Source organism: Siphateles boraxobius, unplaced genomic scaffold (assembly GCF_051911475.1).
Source record: "Siphateles boraxobius isolate OS27281-9 unplaced genomic scaffold, OSU_SipBor_1 31, whole genome shotgun sequence".
In the NCBI taxonomy this organism is placed as follows: domain Eukaryota; kingdom Metazoa; phylum Chordata; class Actinopteri; order Cypriniformes; family Leuciscidae; genus Siphateles; species Siphateles boraxobius.
The window spans coordinates 9,207,501-9,231,110 of record NW_027508931.1 but is presented as its reverse complement, the minus strand read 5'-3'; the positions used below and the strand labels follow the sequence as shown (position 1 = coordinate 9,231,110).

Genomic DNA, 23,610 nt, shown 5'->3' with positions numbered 1-23,610 from the left:
ATTTAATCAATGTTATCCAACAGGGCACTCCAGTTAGCCGAGTGTCAGTAAATATGCCTAAATGTGCGTTCACATTAAAAACAATTTGGAGATATTTTGGTAGATAGGTCCATTGTTGTTAAACGATGAATGAAGCAATGGGCTGGTTTATTACTTTATGACTTCATACATTGTAATGTATCATCCTTATTGTCAGAAAAGGACACAATTACAGATAAATGTGTAAGACAACAGCTGCTGTATAAGCAGGAGCCCCTTCTGATTGGTCGTGGCGGTGGTGCTGCAATCTATAGAGATATTCTTAATGTTGCTCAAAAAAGGAAAGGTTTAATTAATTTACAAGATTGTTTCTGTCTAAATGAATACATGATATTAGCTAACTGCATGATTTGTAATTTCTTAATACTGTATTTTTTTTACATATTATGGGGAATCACTTTGACAGTAACCTCTGATAACAATTTTCTCTAAATGGTAATATAGATTGTCTGTAAAGCTACGTTGAAACAAAATGTGTTGTGAAAAGCGCTATTACTTTCATTTGGACAGAAGTAAGTAAAGAGGGTTCTGAAATATTCTGAAAAATTTTATAAAACAATATTCTGATCGATTAAGCATCTTTTTCATATGCTTTGAAACATGTCCTCTGAGATGAGAACAGAACTACATCATAAATAGAAGATAGCACAAGGGCGGAACCAAGAAAGTGAGAGAGAGACAGAAGGAGAGAGTGAAAGAGAAGAGGTGGGGGTGGATGTGAGTGGATTGTTTGGCTGTTGTCCATATGTGCGGCAAGGGAGTTGAAGCAGTCAGGAGAGGAGAGAGGGCTGGCATGTGGAAGGGCAGTATTTCGCAGAGAGAGAGAGAGAGAGAGAGAGAGAGAGAGAGAGAGAGAGAGAGAGAGAGAGAGAGAGAGAGAGAGAGAGAGAGAGAGGTGGCTTCTTCTCATTAGAGGAGGAGGAGGTGGAAGCTCTCCAAGATCAGTGTGCTTGATGTCTGACACACTCATACTCACACACATAGTGCTATGAGTTTGAGGAATCCATCGGCTGTGGTAAGAGTGACAGGAACAGTCAGCTAGGATTGAGTCACAGCCTTACACTCGTTTAGACACTTTTCTTCACACTGGAATCCACAGAAGCATCTCAAAGCCACACTCATACACCCTAAACGTCAATGAAGTGAGTTTCCGTCACAATTCTTTGATGACAACTTACTAGTTTTCTTCTATAACCGGCAATTCAGTCTGTCAGCGGATGGAGGCTGCTCGTGGTGGATCGTAAGGAGTCAGTGTGAGACTTTTAAGAGGAGTGTGTGAGGATGGCATGGGGTGTGTGGACCTTCATGCTTTGCATGACACTATGGATCAGCTCGGCAACTCAATCGACAAAGACTGTGTATCCAAGATTACGACTATCTCACAAAGGTAAGACAACAGGTGTGTGTGTGTGTGTGTGTGTGTGTGTGTGTGTGTGTGTGTGTGTGTGTGTGTGTGTGTGTGTGTGTGTGTGTGTGTGCAATGCTTGCACATGAAGTTCATTTAAATTAAATCTGAACTTAACTGTTGGTCATAATTTTAGACAAATGTTTTTAGATGAACATCCCAATAGAGCTCTTACTTTTTACAGGTTAGTGTATGTTGAAATTTTGACTAATTTACCACTTTCCCCACATGTAAAATGTACAATTTCCTTAAAGAAATAAATAAATGGCTACATTTATAAAAAATATTATATATTATAAATAATTGGTATAAATGTATTACAAATGATGTGTGTATAAATAGTATACTTATTATTTTAGTTATTACACCACACTTATAAACCAAAATTCATAACTAATTTACATTTTGAATAATTGGTCATGGATTTATATAATTTCCTACAATCTCATTCAATCTCATTTGTACAATTTCTTTCGTACAATCTTCTTTCCCCACTGATGGTTAGGTTTAGGGGTGAACCTTCAAAATTAGTTTTTCTTCTGAAAATCTTGATTAAAATCGTGCAAATTCATACAAATTTGCCAACAATATATTGTTTTCTCATGAGAACAGTTTTTATTATTTTCTCTTTTTTTTTCTTTTATTAAGTCTAATGCACAGTGGATTATGGACATGCAGATGATTTGAATAAAGTCATTTGCATTGCCATTTGGAGTCTCTTTTATTTGTTTTTCCTCACCGTTATGGTGATTGAGCTTCTACGATGTTGTTTTCTGTCAGCTTAAGCGGTTCAGTGAAAGAATGTCAACTGTTCTTTTTACTATGCTGGTCTCGAATTGGCATGTTTACAATGAAATCCAGAGATAAATGGGGGCATCCTTTGTAGATGAACACCCTAGCCCGAAGCAAATTGCCCATGCCTCTCTCAGTCTTCCTCTTTGAGCAAAATGCTGTGGAGACTGTGTCATATAAAAATCCACACCCCAGCGTTGGTCATGGTTGAGTGCATGTGGAATTTCAGTTCAGAGTAAATCAAACCAATACCGACTAAAAGCTAACTGTAAAATCATGGAAACAACACTTTTCCTTTGACACCTTTTCCTTTGAGAAAGACACTGACACTGTGTGCTGGCCAAAGGTTTTAGACTGAGGTGCGTCTGAGTGGCTTTCCTTATCAGAATTTTCATAATATTGATTTTGACTGTCATATTCAATGAGTTGTGTGCGTAGCTTCTGGCAAACTCAAGCAAATTGTGATTGACGTGTGGCGAAGAAACCTGCAGGTTCCAGAGGAAATGGCCCCAGGCAAAGACAAAATGTGGAATTTCTTTCCCAATCCTCTCATACCATCTCATTCTCTCTGTGCCTTGTTTTCTTTTTCTTTTCTTTTTTTTTTTTTGTTTGATTTAAATGTTGATTTGATAGGAAAAATAGAGAAACTGTTTACATTATAGAGCTATTTCGTCCTGATCTGACCTGAAATTACTTTCATAGTCCGGTTGATATAGTTATAGTATCAACATCATTTAATCAACCTTAAATTGTTCTAAACCTGTATGAATTTCTTTCTTCTGCTGGACACAAAAGAAGATATTTTGAAGAATGTCGGTGAGTAAACAGTTGATGGGCCCCATTGACTTTCATAGGGGGGGAAAATACTAGGGAAGTCAATGGGGCCAATCAACTGTTTGGTTACATTCTTCAAAATATATTTTGATCAGCATAAGAAAGAAATTCATAAAGGTTTGGAACAACTTGAGGGTGACTAAATGATGATCATTTTTGGGTGAACTACCCTTTAGTATATTTTAAGATTGTGAATTTGTTTTACAGTAAAGTTTTGTTTTGGCCTATAGGCAGTTTCTCTGAATGTCCATCTGTCTTTCAGGTTTGTTTCATTCTTGTGTTTTCTGTCATTCTTTTGGTGTGCTCTGCGTGTCTAGACTGATAAAGTTTTCTCTACTCAGCTGAATAAGTTTTTTTTTTCTTGTATCCTATCATTATGGAATGAAAAGCATGTATAAACTTTAAAATTTGAATAGCACAAAGACCTCAGAGGTATTCAAGGCATTTTTTAGACCTTGGAGGCATTCACAGGAGGTTGATTTCTGGTTAAAACCATTGGGTATCCCTTCCTAAATATGTTATGTTATGTTATGTGCTAAATTAGATATGTTTTGCCTATACCAGAAACAGTGCTTGTCCAACTAATCTGTCAGTTATGTGCTGAGTGAGATCTTTTTTCCCTACCAGAAACAGTGCTTTTCCAATTTATTTGATCCTTAATTTAATAAAATTGAATCTGAGCCACATTTTTTTAGTCTACAGAGCCTAAATAGGTAGCTGTTGGTAAATAAAAAGAAGAGTAAAAAAGTACAGCAAACTATTTGCGCTACAAACATGTGTACTTATACTCATGACAAAACATTAAAGTAATAAGAAATACCAGTTTTGCAATATCAAGCAACATGAGCTCTTTTCTGTCACTTTAAGCTCTAATGTCAATGGTTGCTAATACCACAAAGTTACGTGGTATTGGTATTGTTACGATGGTACATTTTTTTGAGTTCTTGTGAATTTTCCTAGTCAGGAATATCTTGTAGCAACCAGTGTTTGTGTGCTTGGGTAAACATATTTTACATGCTTATCAATATCTATAGAGCTTGAGTTTGTCTCCTCTGTGGATTTTGTGAATGCTCCTTTGTTTTCCGACTTGACTAGAACATGTGGTTCTGGATATTACATTTGAGTTTGATGCATTGAAAAGCTACAAAGCTGCAAAGTGCTCATTTTCTTAAATGCATTTTCAGTTGTGTAGGAAGGAAAGTTTCAGTGGGATTTTCTTCAAGCTTCTAAATGTATTTTAGTAAGCATATTAATCCTCGTTTAGGGCTTGAAACTAATAAAATGACACAATTTGAAGACTGAATGTATTATATTCCTATGATTTTCAGAGTTGTGTGAAGCTTCTGTAACCAAGTGGAAAATACAGTCCAAATGGGAATTGCAATTTTAAATTTAAGCACACAGTTTTAAATTGCTGCTCTGCATGCTATCATTTGGCTAGGCTTTGCTTAAAGAAATAAAAAATAGCTACAGCAAATGCTAATTAGGTGTAAAGGAAGCTTATTTCAAAATGAACTTACATTCATCGCCTTGAAATGTTTTGGCTTCATTGTCTAACAGCTGAATCATCAACACATTCAACTGGTTTGTAGGTGTTTGGGTGGAATTGTGTAGGTTGGTGCACATATTTGATATTTATTTTTAAGTGACTTTGATGGTGGAATGAGGGTAAAAACAACTGAAGCGAGAGTTAAGGGACTGCTGTTGAAATTTGCGTGATTAGTAGGAGCTGCAACGTGGCACTGTTGTTTGTTTATGATGGAACATTTTCAGACATGAAAATTGCCAACCGCATTTCTTAAGCAACATGTGCATTCTGAGCCTGACAGGCATCTTGATAATATGCAGGTATTTTTGAGAGTATCGAATAGCGAGGCTGAATTAGTTAGTGGTGCGACTGTACATCCTTCACTACCGCAGGGTCCAAGGGGCAACATGCTGAGCACATGATCTGCAAGAGTTGTATATTTATTCGAGAGTGAATTCAGTTTCAATCTACTCTAAACATTATTTCAAAACACTTCCAACTGGTTCTGGAGTGTCCGACCCCAGTTTGGGGTGATGTCACGCTGTTAAGACAGAGTTTGAGTTTCGTGCATTAACTTGTGTAAATAAACCTTGCTGGTTTCGGAATGGTATTACTGAACAGTTACCACTTGCAAATTTCAACAAGGAGCCCTCCAAAAGCTCTCCAGAGCTTTTAGCCCTTGTCCCAGCTACTTATAAAGAGTGTCAGTTTCTTATCCTGAATCTATAGCCGTTAAAACATACAAATCCTCATGGACCTCCAGTTGGTCCCAGCTATCATCACGTAAATGGATGTTTGTGAACGTTTTATGAGGTTTGTTGAAACAATCCAAACATATAGCATGGTTACCCCCTACATCAATATGAATGTGAGAAAATAGACATATTTTGAGCTCTCTGACACTTTAGTACAGTCAAATAGGTAGCATACTTTACTTTCGCCTTGTTATACTGTAGGCCTATTGTCTATAACAACAAACTATTGTAGCTTTTCCATCGTCAGTCAGTCATCAAATGACTAATCACAGTTTGAGCACTATAAATCGGTTTTTCATCACCCTTCACTGGAGAACATTATCTTTAAGTTTTGAATTCAGCCTTGGGATTTGTTTTACAGAGCTTTTTGGCTCTTAGTGAGGAAGACCAAGGCCTGTGTTTAATTTTTATATTCGTTTTGAAATTGACAGTATAACAGCCCATTAGCCAGCTCATGTTGCATTTAGGCTTGGGTCATAATCACTAACGTGCTGCTCGAGTCTCTGCTGTAATTTTAAAACCTACCTCAGTGCAGACAACAAGGCTCATCTATGTTTCTGATGACTTTAAAAGAGTTTACTTAGGATTAGTTTCTTTTCAGTGAATAGAGGAATTTCAGTCCCCCACAGACTTTTTTTTAAACATTTAGAGTAAAATAAAATTTTCAAATTTAATATTTTACCATTCCACATTATTTCATGTAAAGGTTCCCTTTCAAGGGAACTCGAGCTGCGTTTGAGACGCGGTGGGAACGCTCTGCGTGATTACGTCGTGAAGCACGTGTAAAATCAGTCCAATGGAAGCCCGCTACGACATAGGTGACGTCATAGACCAGGAAACTATAAAGCAATCCTGAAATCAGACCGCGATAGCTTCTGCACGTTCAGCAAGCGCTCTCTGTATATCTGTCCTTGTCTATTTATTGTTGTCTGTCAAGCCCAATATATCTATCATTATTATGGCGAGCAAGCAAGATTATAGACGCTGTGTGGTGTTCCCTGCCCTCGTTATATACGGGTGGGGACACACACATCAGCTTTGTGTCGCTTGTTTGGGAGTGGAGCATGCTCAGTCAGTCCTCGAGGGGGCTGATTTTGAGCATTGTATGAGTCTATCTATGAAGACGCTCCGCTCTCGCCGATCGTTCTTTGAGGAGGACGGTACGGTTTGCGCTCCCCGCGCGGGTCCCGCTGTTGCCTAGACACGGCAGCGACTCGCATTTTGGGGTTCGAAATCGGATCGGACAGCGTGGGTTGGGACGGGCCCCGCCCTATCTCAGCTTTCACCTGCAGATCCAGTGTGCTGCGATTTCCAGTTCTGAGGAATTGGTATCGTTAGTGTTTTGTTAAGAAAAAGTGAACAAAACAAATAAAAATATTAAGAAAAATGCAGATGTTTGATTTTTCAGTAAATAGGCAGCTCATAACTCTGTTGAATAAAGAGGAGCTTTTAAAAGGAGGCTTTTCTAATGCTGTTGCTAGTTAAATATTTACTGGAAAGCTGAACATTATGAGAGTGAAAATAAAAAGAGTTTATTAGATGAAATATATCTAAAAAAACAGGAAAACTCTGTATCTCAGCCTCCTCGTCGGGGACTACTGGTTTTTCCCTATCTCCACACTGAGGTGTCGAGATCGTGGAATAAACCGGTTTCTATTTTATGTGTTTAATACCCAAACGTCTAACTAGAGTAATGTTATGGGTATTAAGTATCATGGTATGACAGTGCCTTGGATTATAGAGACGCTTGCGAGCTTTCTCTCTCCCGAGTCGGCGTCATCATTTTTAACCCCGACGTTACCCACCAGCCATCTTTAATAATAAATAAATTTTATTAGGCAGTACTGGTGGGTAAAGTATTTAAGGACATAGATGAATGTGAGGATGTCAGCATTGACTCTATTCGAGAATATATATATATATATATATATATATATATATATATATGTTTATATATATACGTTTTTCTGATATAAAAATAAAGAAAAAGAAAGATAAAAATGTCTGTTCTTCTGGACGCTCCGCTTTCAAGAAAACTAAACCTTTCAGCGGCGTTCCAGAGGTTTCTTCCTCACCAATCTATGTTCCTGAAACTGGCATAGAGTACAAAGAAGAAGACCTGATACCGAGGCTATCAGGCTTCTAAGGGTGGTCCCCTCCGGGGTAGGGACGGTTTTGAGAAATCGTTTCTCCTCGGCGCCCTCTGGGGTGCGACTCTCTGAGGAGGGTCGCAGCGCTGCCAGTTCGGTTGTTCCCTGCCGGTTCGCCGTTCAGGGCACCGAGGTGTCAGCGTCCCCATACGATCCTCCGAGGAGGGTCGTAGAGCAGTCAGTTCGGTCTCCCTGCCGGTTCGCCGTTTCAGGGTGCCGAGGTGCCTGCTTTTTCCTAGGATCCTCCGAGGAGGGTCGTAGGAACTAAGCTAGTTAGAGGTAGGCAAGATCTGAGGACTGTCGTCATCCGTAATAAAGCTTAGACAAGAAGTCCTGTCGAATGAAAAAAAAAAAAAAAAAAAAAGAGGGACGGTTTTGAGAAATCGTTTCTCCTAACGGCGCCCTCTGGGGTGCGACTCTCTGAGGAGGGTCGCAGCGCTGCCAGTTCGGTTGTTCCCTGCCGGTTCGCCGCTTCAGGGCGCCGAGGTGTCAGCATCCCCGTGCAATCCTCTGAGGAGGGTTGTAGAATGGTCAGTTCGGTTTTTCCCTGCCGGTTCGCCGCTTCAGGGCACCGAATGGTTGTTCAATCAAATCCAGAGGCCAGTCTCGAGAGACTGGTTCCCTTATCGGAATTTCTGGCAGCGTGGAAACTTCGGCCAAATATTTCTCTATGGGTTCTGCACATAATAGAAAAGGGTTACAGAATTCAGCTCGGTTCTCGTCCGCCCAGATTTCAAGGAGTCCTCCCCACGGTGGTGGACTCACAGCAGGCTCTGGTAATGGAGCAAGAAGTACTGACACTTCTTCGAAAGGGAGGTATAGAAAGGGTTTCTCCTCCCAGCAGAGAGTCAGGGTTTTACAGCCGTTACTTCATTGTTCCAAAGAAGGATGGAGGGCTGCGTCCTATTCTAGACCTGCGCCAGTTAAACAGCAGGGTTCAGAAACTCAAGTTCAGAATGCTTACACTCAAACAGATTGTATCACAGATTCAGTCCGAGGACTGGTTTGTCACAATAGACTTGAAGGACGCGTACTTCCATGTATCTATCCATCCTCATCACAGGAGGTTCCTGAGGTTCGCTTTCGGGGGCGAAGCATACCAATATCGGGTTCTTCCATTTGGCCTAGGTTTATCTCCCCGCACTTTTACAAAATGCTTGGATGCAGCTCTGGCTCTGTTGAGACTCCAGGGCATCCGCGTATTAAATTACATCGACGATTGGTTGATTTTAGCTCAGTCAGAGCAGGTGGCAGTTCAGCATCGAGATGCTGTTCTGTCCCACATAAAGAGTTTGGGGTTGCGGCTAAACACCAAAAAGAGTGTGCTCCTCCCTGCTCAGAGGACCACTTTTCTAGGTGTAATTTGGGATTCGACCACAATGCAGGCACACCTGTCTCCTGCTCGTATTTCTGCGATTCTCACAGCCGCAAAGAATGTGAAACTAGGCCAGTCACTCACTGTGAAACAGTTTCAGAGACTGTTGGGTCTCATGGCAGCTGCGTCCAACGTTATTACTTTTGGCCTTCTGTACATGAGACCCCTGCAGTGGTGGCTCAGGACCAAGGGGTTTCTCCGAGGGGAAATCCGTTCCGCAAGATCAAGGTCACGCGGCTATGCCTTCGTGCCTTGGCCTTGTGGAAGAAACCTTGGTTCCTCGCCCAGGGCCCAGTGTTGGGGGCTCCTTGTCGACGCGTCACGCTTTCGACGGATGCTTCCCTCACGGGATGGGGGGCGGTCATGAGTGGCCGCTCGGCGCAAGGTCTGTGGCAGGACCATCAATGTTCCTGGCACATAAATCGTTTAGAGTTGATGGCGGTATTTCTAGCACTCAAATATTTCCTGCCAGACCTGAGAGGCCATCACGTGTTGGTCCGCACAGACAACACTTTGGTGGTCTCCTATATCAACCATCAGGGGGGTCTGAGGTCACGTCACCTTTGCAAATTGGCCCATCAGATCCTCCTATGGACCCAGGGGAAGTTACTGTCGCTCAAGGCGGTATATATTCTGGGGCGTCAGAATGTGGGAGCAGATATTCTGTCGAGACAGGGGCTGAGGCCCGGGGAGTGGAGACTTCACCCAGAAGTGGTGGAGTTCCTGTGGGAAAAGTTCGGTCGTGCTCAGGTAGACCTTTTCGCATCATCAGATTCAACCCATTGTCCCATGTGGTTCTCTCTAACGCACACAGCTCCTCTCGGTCTGGATGCTATGGTGCAGGTGTGGCCGAGGCTGCACCTGTACGCCTTTCCCCCGATATCTTTGCTTCCGGGGGTTCTGGAGAGGGTTCGCCGAGAAGGGGCTCGTCTGCTTCTAGTAGCCCCTTATTGGCCGACCCGAGTTTGGTTCTCGGACTTGGTGTCTCTTCTGGACGGCTCCCCCTTGGAGATCCCAATCAGGGTGGACCTCCTGTCTCAGGCCGGGGGCACGATATTTCACCCTCGGCCGGAGTTGTGTAAACTGTGGGCCTGGCCTCTGAGGGGGCCAGGCTCAGGGAGACCGGTCTTTCGACCGATGTTGTAGAAACCATTCTTCAATCCAGAGCTCCTTCCACGAGAAGGCTGTATGCGCTAAAATGGAAACTTTTCACCACGTGGTGTTTTGAACGTCAGTTAGATCCTGTTAACTGCCCTGTTGGTTCAGTTCTTGATTTTCTGCAAGACCGTTTCTCGGCCAGGTTATCTCCTTCCACCCTAAAGGTTTACGTGGCGGCTATATCTGCCTACCACACCCCTCTGGGGGGTACTTCTATTGGGAGAAACCCTCTAATTACTCGCTTTCTCCGTGGTACATTGAGGTTGAGACCTGCACTGCACGCTAGAGCACCGGCTTGGGACTTGGCCATTGTACTCGAGGGTCTGGCTTTAGCTCCCTTCGAGCCCATCGAGGAGGTTTCTGAAAAGTTCCTCACTCTAAAAACTTTATTTCTCCTTGCTATCTCATCTGTCAAGAGAATTGGTGATTTACATGCTTTGTCGGTTGCTCCTTCATGTCTGGAATTTGCACCTGGTATGGTGAAGGCCTTTCTCTACCCCAGGCCGGGTTATATTCCTAAGGTCCCACTGAATGTTGGGGGCCCAATAGTGCTGCAGGCCTTCTATCCTCCACCCTTTAATACCCCTGCCCAGGAACAGCTTAACCTGTTATGTCCAGTCCGGGCTTTAGGTGCCTATGTTCACAGAGCTGCCCTGTGGCGTAAATCTGAGCAACTATTTGTTTGTTTTGGGTCACTCAAGAGAGGATGCCCTGCATCTAAGCAGGTTATGAGTAAAGGGATAGTCGAGGCTATTTCATTGGCTTATGAAGCGGCCGGACAGCCTTCACCTATGGCTGTGCGGGCCCATTCTACTCGGAGTATGGCGGCCTCTATGGCCTTAATTTCGGGAGTTTCCCTTCTTGACGTGTATAATGCGGCAGGATGGTCCTCTCCGCATACATTTGTCAGGTTTTTTGACCTTGACCTCTCCACTCCTGGGGCGAGGTTGCTTGCTTCTTACAGGACCTCACACAGAACGGGCATTTGTCACTATGGCGTATTGGGTATAGGGTTCCCACCGCGTCTCAAACGCAGCTCGAGTTCCCTTGAAAGGGAACGTCTCAGGTTACGTATGTAACCCTGGTTCCCTGATAGGGAACGAGACGCTGCGTTTGCCTGCCATACTTCCTGCATGCCCTGATCGACTTGCTTCAGGTTTTTCAGAAGCTATCGCGGTCTGATTTCAGGGTTGCTTTATAGTTTCCTGGTCTATGACGTCACCTATGTCGTAGCGGGCTTCCATTGGACTGATTTTACACGTGCTTCACGACGTAATCACGCAGAGCGTTCCCACCGCGTCTCAAACGCAGCTCGAGTTCCCTTGAAAGGGAACCAGGGTTACATACGTAACCTGAGACGTTTTCATTGCTTTCATGTTCCCATTTCTGTACAGTCATGGCCAGAAGTTTTGGTAGTGGTATACATTTTGTTTCTCGCAAAGTTCGCTGATTCAGTATTTGTAGATTATATTTCTACATGTTTCTATGGTATACTAGAAAACAAGCATTTCAGTTTTTAAGGCTTTTATTGGCATTCACATTCAATATGCAAAGAGTCAATATTTACGGTCTTGACCCTTCTTCTTCATAACCCCTGCAACTCGCTCTGGCATGCTGGATATCAACTTCTGGGCCAAATCCTGACTGATGGTGATCCATTCTTGACCTATTAGTGCTCGGAGTTGATCACAATTTGTGGACTTCTGCTTGTCTATTTGAGGATTGATCACAGGTTCTTAATGGGATTAACATACAGGGAGTTTCCCTGGCCATGGGTCCAGAATTTTAATGCAATGATCTCTGAGTCACTTCATTATCACTTTTGCTTTGTGACATGGTGCTTAATCATACTAGAAAATGCACGGATCATCACCAAATTGCTCCTGGACCATGGGCAAAAGTTGCTCTTGCAGGAAATTTTGATACCATTCTTTATTTGTGAAAGAGTTTTTGGTCAAAATTGTGAGAGAGCCCACTCCCTTGGATGAACAGCAACCCACACATGGATGCTTCACTGTTGGCATGACACAGAACTCATGGTAGTGTTCACCTTTTCTCCGGACAATCGATTTCCCAGATGTCCCAAACAGTTGGAAGGGGGCTTCATCAGATACAATAACTTTGCAGCAGTCTTTTGATGTCCGATCTTTGTACTTCCTGCAGAATTTCAGTCTGTCCTTAAAGTTTTTCTTGGAGAGAAGTCGCTTCTTTGCTGTCCTTCTTGACACCAGGCCATTGTCCAAAAGTCTTAGCCTCACTATGTGTGCAGATTCACTCACCCGCACCGGCTACCAGTATTGAGCAAGCTTTGCACTGGTGATAACATGATTCCATAGCAGACTCCTCAGGAAGAGATGGCCCTGGTGCTTGCTGGAGACACTGGGATGTCCTGAAGCCTTCTTCACTGCAGTTCAAGTTCTCTCCTTGAAGTTCTTGATGATCCGGTAAATGGTTCTTTCAGGTGCAATATTCTTTGCAGCGATTTCCTTGCATGTGAGGCCATTTTGATGCAACGGGATGGTGGCTGCATGTCTTTCTTTGGAGGTAACCATTGCTAACACAATAACACAATGGTTGGAAGTAGTACTTCCCTTCTTTTATAGCAATCAGTCTGCTCTTATAATCCAGTCAGAATGATTACTGAATTATAGTACTCATTCACACTTTGATGTGCTGATGATATTAGCTAAATGAAATGTAATTTTTTGCCAGGGCCAAGCTTTCAAAACATTGAAATTTGGGTTTTTGTGATAGTTCATTTTTTTTGGACAATGATGTTTTCTGGAGTTATTTAAAAATGTATCTGATGCACAATAATCTAGAAACAATGTGAATCAAGCAGCAAACCACATTTAAAGGGATAGTTCACCCAAATCTGAAAATTCTATCATTCACTCACCTTCATGTCGTTCCAAACCTGAATGGCTTACTTTCTTCTACAGAACACAACATTCAGAAGACATTCTGAGTAGCATTAGGGTCAAAACAACATTGGAAGAAAGTTATGCAGGTTTGGAACAACTTGAGAGTCAATAAATGACAACTTTTTAAATTTCTTTTAATTTCATTACACTTTAAACCATTTTATCTACTTCTAGTCCCCATTACCATTATTTTATTTAGGGAATGGTAATGGATCTCTAGAAAGGACGGAAAGCATTTGAATCTGTTTTATTTTTTTATTATTTAAAAAATGTTTTGGTAGATGATGGAAATATAACATGTAAGTGCATATTTCTTGGACATATTTGCATTTGAGTAAGAGTGATCTGATTTGATTTGGATCAAATGGATTAGAATGTAAGTGTAAATTCAATACGGCTAAAAAATGATGCTATCTGAAACTATGCAAAATAATATGCAATGCGAAACATTTAATTCAAGGTGTAATGACCTTGTCATTCTAAAGACAAGTTTAGCTTTGACTCCATAGCACATGAAAGAAGGACTTATACAAGCAAACCTCCTGTTGTTTTATCACCCAGTCTCCAGAGAGTGCTGCATGTGATTAGCCAGCCCGCAGGTCATTGCGTAATTAATGATGTTCTTGGGAGAGTTTGTTCCGACTGTGGTCTGTTCCTGCCTCTTCCTATCTCTCACTGTGTCTTTCTCAGTATTTCCCCTGACAGTCCCGAAAGGTCTGTTTACGCAATAAACCCATAATTTCCTTTGAAATAAGGCATCTGAAAGGTCGTCATGGAGACAGGTTCTTCAGAGACAGCAAGACGGGAAGGAAGAAATCCTGGTTTTTAATAATTTTCACAGTCAGTATAATCAGCGCAGGACGGCAGACCCACAAGCGGCCCCCTAAAACAAGGGTTTACTTGACTTACAGTGGCTTCAATGAATGCACATTGTTCTCTGGTCTATGAAAGCTCTCCAAGGTCAGGTAATTCACAATGTATCCATCAATCAGCTTGTTTCCCTACATCAAACAACCCAAACAACGACTTCCAATAAAACAATAGCCTGAAATTTCATAAAAGATCCAAGCATTGAAGGATAGTGGTCTATGTGATTACCTATTTGATATACTTGTACTCCAGTGAAGGCAGTTGATGGTTTCTTTTAGATGTTCTCTGTCCTCTACCTTCAGCTAATGCTCTTTGCATTCATTCATTTGCTTTGTGGCCATGTGGCATTCATTTTAGAGGTGACATCATGCACAGACAGTTTACACAACACAAGAGATTTGTATTTGTTAAGATTTGTGTAATTTACTCTCATCTTGGAGAGATTTCAAAATAACCATTTGGTCAATATGGTTTAATACTTCTGAACTTTGGTAGAAAATTGTTTGAATCATTTTTTTGATACCCAATATTTCTCTACGGACTTGTCTCTTGAGGTATTCGTGGCAGTTCTTGTGAGAGGATGTTTGAGTAGAGCTAATCGTCTTATACTTGTTAGTGAATAATGATGTGACATTACTCTAGAGATGTAGTTATTCAGGTTTAATCTACTCTGACTGACAGTCCAGGAATTATGATGCATAAATGTCAAGGTTTATTGCTAGTTAAATAAGTGGGTAGTAAATTGTTCTTACACCATGTTTCTCTTTCATACTGTTCTGGGCTCCGTCAAGGTTAGATATGAGAAAAATGTTTTATGAACTCAAATCTTTGGCATTTTTTCATCCCATCAGCTTGGGTGTTGAAAGGCTGTTTTTTTTCTATGAAGTAAGTGTGCGATAGGCCTTACTCTATCCAACACTTGTGGTTGGATACAGTGTTTTGAGACTTTTTCATCTTTTAAACGTGAGCAGTTATTCCAGGTGGGAGGTAATTATAGGGAATAAAACCATGGAAATCCCCTCAGTTTGTTTCAAAGGATACCACTTTAAATCTGTGTTTAGCTCTGTACATGCCGAGACATTGAATTGAAATAATATCTTTATTCAACATTCAGACGTTTGAGGTTCAAAGGTGAAAAAGCTCATAAATATAATATGATGAGTTGGGAGTTTCCTGTAAAATGCTGAGAGGGGGGTTGTTATAATCACATATAAGAACCAAGGCTGATTCAGTAGATTTTCTAAATGATTTGTAAGAATTTTTTTTTTTTTGTATGCGTTTAAAATTTTCTAAAATTGAACCTTCTAAAAGGTAATAATAATAATACAAAAATGCGCAATAATAATAATAATATTCAGCATATATACTGCATGAACAGCAAATGTTCCCTGAACACATTTGCCCTTCAAGAAATTTCCAGTTCAACAAAGTTGAGTTCATGTTTTTATATATGGCTTTTTTTTCTGGCAAACATGAATGCAGCATGAGTAAAAAATGTAAACTAACAGAATGCTATTGAAATCAATCAGTCACCACCCTATAGCAATGCTTCCACGAGTCTCTTCTTGAACCTACCTCATGCAATCCACACCATGTTCCATCAGTAGGACCTGACCTCTGTCTCTCTAGCTCCACCTCCTGAATAATTGACATGCTTTTTGTGTTTGTATATTTGGTAATTTGCTATGTATCTACACAGCATGTGTTCTAGCAGGTAGCTACTGTGAAATCGGCAGTAGCATGTTGTTTTAGTCAGCGCTGATGTTTGAAAACAAAATACCTGTCTGTCTCTGTTAACTTGATTGGCAGGTCAGAAAGATCTTGGCCCTTGAAAGGGGGAGCAGATGGGCAAAGCAGAACCCCCACCTCCCCACCACCAGCCCATCACCACCACACACACACACACATACATTTGTTTTCCTGTTGAATACTGATGGGTCACAGTTCTTTTCTTTTTTTCCATACAGAGCTGATGCTTGACATCACACTCAAAAACTAATTATAGCATCACTGAAAGCTTCGGCACAAGGTCATGCCAGTTTGGCTGCTCGCTCATGTTTTGCCCAAGCATCGCTGAGATTGCTTATGGAAATAGTCTTCATACTGAAGCATTCACTGCTTCAGTATGATGATCAGAGATCTGCTGGTTTGATGCTTATATGGGAAAATGGAGTTTGAACCTGGCTTACTTCACTCCTATTTGCTCGTGCTTTTATGTTTTCAGTCTCCTGTAGAGTTTGTTGAGGGAGGGGCAAGCTGATGTTAGCCAGCTTCACTTCCTCTGTACTGGTTCATTGAAGTATGATAGCTGCAATTTAGAATAGGTTGAAAGTACAAATAACATGAGTCAGAGCACATCATACATACATACTACACAATGCGGTCAGAACCCTCTTAATGTTATTTGAGGCCCCAGGTTGCAACACCTCTACAAAGCCACACCGAAATGTGGCCCCAGATCAGGGACATCACCCTGCCAGCCCGCCCACAAGAAGCAAACCCCTCTGGGCTTCATATCTAAACCAAAAACCTTCACCATTCCAGATCAGAAGAGACAAATGTTTACCAAGCTGTCGAGTTTGTTCAGGGAGAAATATTTCAAAGGTGGTGTATTGGATTATGTTCTGGCTGCAAACGTTTAGATTTGTATGCCTTTGTCTCAATACAGGTCTTGTATAACATATATATACATATATATATATATATATATATATATATATATATATATATATATCCACAAGTTTCCTACGTCCCATGAGGCCTTGCGTTAAAAGTGGGCACGTCTTCCGGTTCGAAGTAAACAAGCGAGACCTGACGGGACACTCGTTCATTCATTCAACAGTTGACAGTCATTCAAGATGTAACGTTAGCGATCTAAACTTGCTAACGATGTGGGAACATAACCTCAACGAAATTAAAAAAGGGTGAAATAGCAGTAACTTAGGCTACTAGGGATGGGCATTCGATTACATTTTCTTAGTCGATCGTTGGGAGAATTAACGATAAACTGAAGGTGATGATACACAGGGCAACTTTTTGAGCAATGTTGATGGGCAATGTTGCCGTCAACGGGCAACCAGATGAGACACAGGGCCCACAACCGATCTAAATTATCCAGATAGAAATATATTGCCCATTTTCAATTGGAATGTGCCCAAGCAACAATTGCTCGGCAAGATTGCCGAGCAACATTGCTCAAAAAGTTGCCCTGTGTATCATCACCTTAACGTTATAGGCTAAACTAATATTTATATTAAAATGTATTATTATTTAACTTTTTATAAATTAAAAATGCAATAAAAATACAACTTGTTTTTCCACAATGAATTCTTTATTACTAGAAGATCAACTTGTGGCAGTTAAACTGGTGGTTAGGCTAAACTTGAAGATGCGCTGCGGTGCTCTGGAACCTGCTGCTGCGAGCCGGCGTTTCTTAAACAGAGACCCTCGTTTGTTCCTAAATAATAATAAAAAAAAGAATCATGTTAAATATGCTGTGACATATGTGATATAAAACCGAAATCGATCCACGAACCTGTGTCGCGGTTTGTGAAGGGAGAATTTCAACTCCTAGGCTATAGCATATCTTTAAATTACTATTAGTAGCCTATTATTTGAAGTTAACATTATACAATACAATACCACAAAAAATGCATTTACTATATTACAACTTCTGTTTATATATCATACTCCATTAATAAAGGAGTCCAGACATTAGAAAAATATAACACATGCATTTTATATTTAATATGAGGGAAATACACATGCGTTACGGACGTGACACAGAAAAATCTTAAAGTTTTAGGTGGCAAATTTGTTTTTTAGTAATTCTGTGAAATGTGTGAATTACACTGCGCATTCTAAAGTGATACTACCCACTGGATGAAGAAGGGTTGGCTCTCCACAGAAAATAAAATATTCATTTTATTTTATTTTTCGTGTTCGCATTTATGAGGAAAAAACAATGTTACGGACGTGAGAGTTCCCTGAAAGCGTTAGTCTACTAAAAGACTGCTTTAAAACTTTTACAGACCTCAAACAGAAAGCACTAAGCCTTTCTTTAAAGTTAATTTTGTTTTGTATTAATTGTATCCTCATTTTAATCAATGTTTCATCCACAAATTACCTGAATTTAATAAATAATAAGTAAATATAGCAGACAATAATATCACCACACGGAGGCGTCGGCGCCTGAACTGCAGCTCGTCTCATAAATGAACCGAAACTCAGCATAGTCTTGCCTTACAGACCTGAGAAATATATATGTATTATCTACAGAACGATTGAAATGTCTTAAACGGAACAATTCAAAATGTGCATTTTTCTCTGGCGCGTTCACTACTGTGAAGATCGCGAGTCATCATCGACACAGAAAACACTTTTTTATTAATAAATAGCCTAATTAAAATGTATCATTGCTATATTTTACATATTCATAATCATTTCTTTTGCCGGTTCTTTGTGACAGCTTTTAGGTGTTTAATTGGCAGCGCCACCCTTACATGTTACATGAACACGTCTGCATCAGCACCGAAAACGTGGAGATGTTTATATAATGGGATAATTGTAGGCTATAATAAAATTGGCCACTGAATTAGCACCTTGTCCATGAGCTCCGTAACGACATCTCTCATAAAGGTTTGCGACTTAGTTTAAATAGTAATAAAAAGATCCGAAAAAAAAAAAGAAAACACCTAACCTCTTCGCTAAATAGCACACAAAATACCATTGGTATGCTACTTCCGCCGCCTGACCGGAAGTTGCACCCACTTTATTTTTTACAGTAGCGCCCCCCAGAAACAGGTGGATATATATACAGTGCTTAGCATAAGTGAACACACCCATGCTAAAGTTGACTAAAAAGAGGAATAAAAACATCTTTTGGAAATTGATCTTAATGCATTTTCTTTGTGAATGAATAATGTATAGTAAATAAATAAATGTTCTTCCTTAAAATACAGGGGGCATAAGCCAGTACACCCTATGTTAAATTCCCATAGAGGCTGGCAGATTTTTATTTTTAAAGGTCACTTGTTTCATGGATCCAGGATACTATGCATCCTGATAAGGTTCCATTGGCCTTTGGAATTAAAATAGTCCCACATCATCAGGTATCATCAGGTATGGTGAAGAGTTTATGATGTGGGACTATTTTAATTCCAAAGGCCAATGGAACCTTATCAGGATGCACACTGGATCCATGAAATAACTGGCCTTTAAAAATAAAAATCTGCCTGCCTCTATGGAAATTTAATATAGGGGTGTCCTGACTTATGCACCCTGTATTAAGGAAGAACATTTATTTATTTACGATACATTATTCATTCACAAAGAAAATTGGTGTCCTTAAAGGTTGGGTTTTTCCTATTTTTTTTTAATTAAGGCATTAAGATCAATTTCCAAAAGATTTTTTTATTCCCCTTTTTAGTCAACTTTAGCATGGGTGTGTTCACTTATGCTAAGCACTGTATATATTCAGTACAAATGGAGAAACACAACATTTAGGGCCATTTACTTTCTCTTTTTTTCAGTTTCATTTTTTTGTGATTATTTCCGTATGAAGCACGTTTCCCCCACAAGTTCTTCATTATTGTAATTTAAAAATTCTAATAAGGTTGTGTATTGTAATTTAAAAATTCTAATAAGGTTGTGTATATATAATAATTTATAATTGTCTTAATTGTCATGAAATAATCCATCCATCTATCTATCTATCTATCTATCTATCTATCTATCTATCTATCTATCTATCTATCTATCTATCTATCTATCTATCTATCTATCTATCTACATTATCATAATTTTGTATTTAAATTATTTTATTTTATGTGAGCTAGGGAATTTAAACTACAGTTCAACATTTATGGATTTATTGTAATAAAGGGAAGTGTTTAGACTGCTCATTGACTTTGGTTGATTATTTATTTATTTATTTTAATACGCTATAAATATTGAATGCACTAATTCCATTATACAGAGATGTACTTGTGATGAATATGTAGCCTAACCCAGACATGCAGTCTGTCTGGAAGAAAGTGAAGATCATATTCCCAAATACAGGATAACCCTTACGATAATTACTAGGGTTAACAGGTTAACACAGTCAATATGCTGTGTTAGAGAACAGAGTCTCTCTTAAACAAAGTCTCTCAGTCTTCTCTGCTCAGAATCAGATATTTTATAGTAATTAGTTTTGGTTTACTGCCTCATTTTAAAGTTTTGGTGATTGAAATAAAATAGTCTCCTTTTCATACAAACAAGCTTGCTTTATACTAAAGAGAAAAGAATGTGATTTATGAAAAGTTCATCCATCTGGAGGTCTACATAATGACCTTTAATGTTAGACAAAAGATGTAGAACTCACAGTGACTGATGAAAGAAGGAAGCTCTTTTCCTTCCCAGGATAAAAGCACTTCCCTATCTCCGATAGCCGATAGCCCCTCAGCAAAGGGAGTAGACGTGCACATCCGCAATCAGCCTATCAGCTCTCTTTAAATCTGGAATCTTCAGCCCCCCAAAGTCCTCTTTAGGGAGAACTGGCACTTCCTTAGACTGCTTACCCCGGCTGAGGTTTTAGATGCCTTAGGTAGAGGAAACAGGTCTTTAGTTTAGCTTACAGGGAAATGCAGCCTGTTCAGCACATGTGGATATGGATTAGAGAGGGTTTGGGTAACCCTAACCCTTTCAATAACCGCTTTTTACATTTTATTAGCTGACAGGTCTGAGAATGGGATTGACAATGTTTTCTGAAAGCAAATGCAGCACGCTTTTATAATAAACAGAATGTTATCGTGGATTGGTGTGGAGACTATATAGTTAATGTTATAGATATATTTATAGTTATCGTTATTGGTGTGAACGGGCCTTTATTTGGTCTTTTTTTGCTCCATCAACAAAAATAGTTCCAAAATAAGTCAAAGCTTGATCAACCATCGTGTGTCCTGAATAAACAGTTTTTGAATGAATTGGTTGCACAAATAATTCAATGACTCACTCTAATTCAATGACTCACTCAAAAGGACAGTCACATGTTTTGTTCCTGAAGTAATCAGTGTTTTGAACTAATTGGATGAGTGAAAGTTTCATATTCACTCATAAAGACAAAATCAATCATCTACTGCCAAAACTCCAAGATAATGTTCTGTGTAAACCTTGAAAAAATAATTCTGAAAGTGATTCCAATGATATCTTTCTTCTGTTATCGTAATAGCTGTGGCCGTCTCGGTTACGTATGTAACCCTAGTTCCCTGATAGGGAACGAGACGCTGCGTCGAACGCTGCGGGAACACCCCTGCGTTGTGCGTCATGAAGCACGTATGGAATCAGCCCAATGGAGAGATGGAACGTCATAGGCGGGTGACGTCATCGACCAGGAAACTATAAAGCACCCCAAAAACACAAGCACATCAGCTTCTGATAGGCCTGAAGGAAGCGCCAACGGGAATGCCGGGAGTATGGAGGAACGGTGCAGCGTCTCGTTCCCTATCAGGGAACTAAGGTTACATACGTAACCGAGACGTTCCCTTTCAAGGGAACTTCGAGCTGCGTCGAACACTGCGGCAACCAAATAAACTCAGGGGGGAGAGAGATGCGTCTAAAAGGAAAGATTTTTCTTTTATATTTGTCTGATTCAACCACAAATGTCTTTCTGCGGCCACCAGGGCTGCCATAGATCGACCCACTAGCTTGGCCGACTCTCTGGTGGCACGTTGGGATAAATCAGCAGCCTGACGCAGTTCGCGAACTACATCAGCACCGACCTCCTCACTCTCACTCACGTCCCTCAGCAGGTCAGCCTGGTATGCCTGCAAGATGGACATAGTATGCAGACATGACGCAGCCTGACCTGCCGCCGAATATGCTTTACCCACCAAAGCCGAGGTATTTCTTAGAGGCTTGGTGGGTAATGCCGGTGCCTTAAAAGATGATGCAGCCTCGGAGTAGAGATGGCTTGCAAGCGTCTCTTCCACGCAAGGCATAGCACCATAACCGTGTGATTTTGCCCCCACAATATTTGAATATGTTGAAGTCTGGGGACTAAACACTCTATATGACACCGGTTTTCTCCACGATCTCGACACCTCAGTGTGGAGATCTGGAAAAAACGGCAGGCACCGGCGTGGAGGTTGCACTCGTGACGGCAAAAATCTCTCATCTAATTTTGATTTAGAAACAGACTCCTGTCTAGTCACTGGCCATTCAATGCTGAGTTTTTCTACAGCTCTTGTTAATACCTCCACTAGCTCATCACTTTTGGGAGTGTAAGGTGGCGAATCCTCCACATCTCCCCCAATACTAACAACATCCAGCTCCTCGGAACTGGATAGTTGCAGTACTGGTGCCTCAGCCCTAGCGGAAGAAACGGCAGCGCATGCTTCCGAACCCGGGACTGAGGCACTGGATCTCACAGGTGAAGGGAGAGATAAGGCAGAGCCCATCTCTAACCCCGCTGAGAGATCCATCTGCGATCCCCACGATAAGCGCCGCCGCTCAGCCTCGGCAGAAGCGGGACCCGAACCGCGGGGAGCGCGCACCGAACCACCCTCCTCGAAGAGCGCCCGGCGGGAGCGGAGCGTCCTTAGTGGCAGACGCTCGCAATGCTCACAATCAGCTCCCTCGAGAGCTGACTGGGCATGCTGCACTCCCAAACAAACAACACAAAGAACGTGTGTATCCCCACTCGTTAGATAGCGCGAGCAGGGAGGGACACACTTCCTAAACTGCTGTTCGTTCGCCATAACTCTCTCAATATATATATATATATATATATATATATATATATATATATATATATAAATTGTTTGTGTGGTGCAGGGTATGTAATGACAGACAATATTCACACAGGGACAGATTCACATATAGCGCGACTGAAGGCACAGAAGCTGATGCACTTGTGTTTTTGGGGTGCTTTATAGTTTCCTGGTCGATGACGTCACCCGCCTATGACGTTTCATCTCTCCATTGGGCTGATTCCATACGTGCTTCATGACGCACAACGCAGGGGCGTTCCCGCAGCCTTCGACACAGCTCGAAGTTCCCTTGAAAGGGAACATCACTATTCTCATAGAATTAGAATGATCATTAAAACTTTATGGTTATTGTCCTTGGGGTGAATTGCGCATAATAGGCAACATTGTGTCTAACATGCTAAGTTACTCAGTATCATAACCAAATTTGCTTATATTGAGGAGTACATTACTCATGTTTTTAGTTTACTATACCATTTGAATGGTTCTCTTTTCACCTGATTTCTTCCCCTACCCCCTCCGCTGAAGAGTCTAATAGTATGACCCTTGCCCGGTCAAGGGCACTGAGTTACTAATGGTGAGGGGTTAAAATTCTCGTTGCCTCTGGGGGCATTCAGGATTATAAATTTTGGCCTGTGTTGGGACATTCGCTGTTTGTTCAAGATACAAGGTCTCTTTATAAACATTATGATTCCTTATGGGTTTTCATTGGGGTCCCCACTAAAAAATGCAGTATATTAAATACATATTTAAAATAATGGACGAACCCTCCCTGTGAAACATCACTTAGAAAGCCAAGTAAAATCATGAGCTAAATCTGGTTTTATGTATTTATTGTATCTTTTAGACCCCACTGTATCTGCAAAACCACATGGTGAAGTATTAGATTGACTTCCAAATGAACTTGAAAACTGTGGATGTGGTTGTTGCTTGTTTTAAGGCATTTCCCAAGGCATTTCTATTAACTGAAAGACTCATAAACCTAATTAAAGACACATTGACTGAACGCCTTTCAGAAGAGCTATTCTCAGAC

At 40.8% G+C, this 23,610-nt stretch overlaps 1 protein-coding gene across 4 annotated transcripts in view; it reads left to right on the top strand.

Moving 5' to 3' along the window:
• Positions 1 to 762: 762 nt before the first annotated feature.
• The window catches only part of sema3e (sema domain, immunoglobulin domain (Ig), short basic domain, secreted, (semaphorin) 3E), a 67,057-nt gene continuing 44,209 nt past the window's right edge, over positions 763 to 23,610 (top strand). For 2 of the 4 annotated variants that reach the window (XR_013186068.1, XM_077193654.1), the window contains exon 1: positions 983 to 1,426. Coding sequence is in view for 3 of the 4 variants with exons in the window: in XM_077193654.1 (XP_077049769.1) it covers positions 1,321 to 1,426 (106 nt within the window). In the remaining variant the exon portion in view is untranslated. Of the gene's footprint in view, positions 1,427 to 23,610 lie in introns of all 4 variants that reach the window. The other 2 variants (XM_077193653.1, XM_077193652.1) reach the window with 2 other exon arrangements.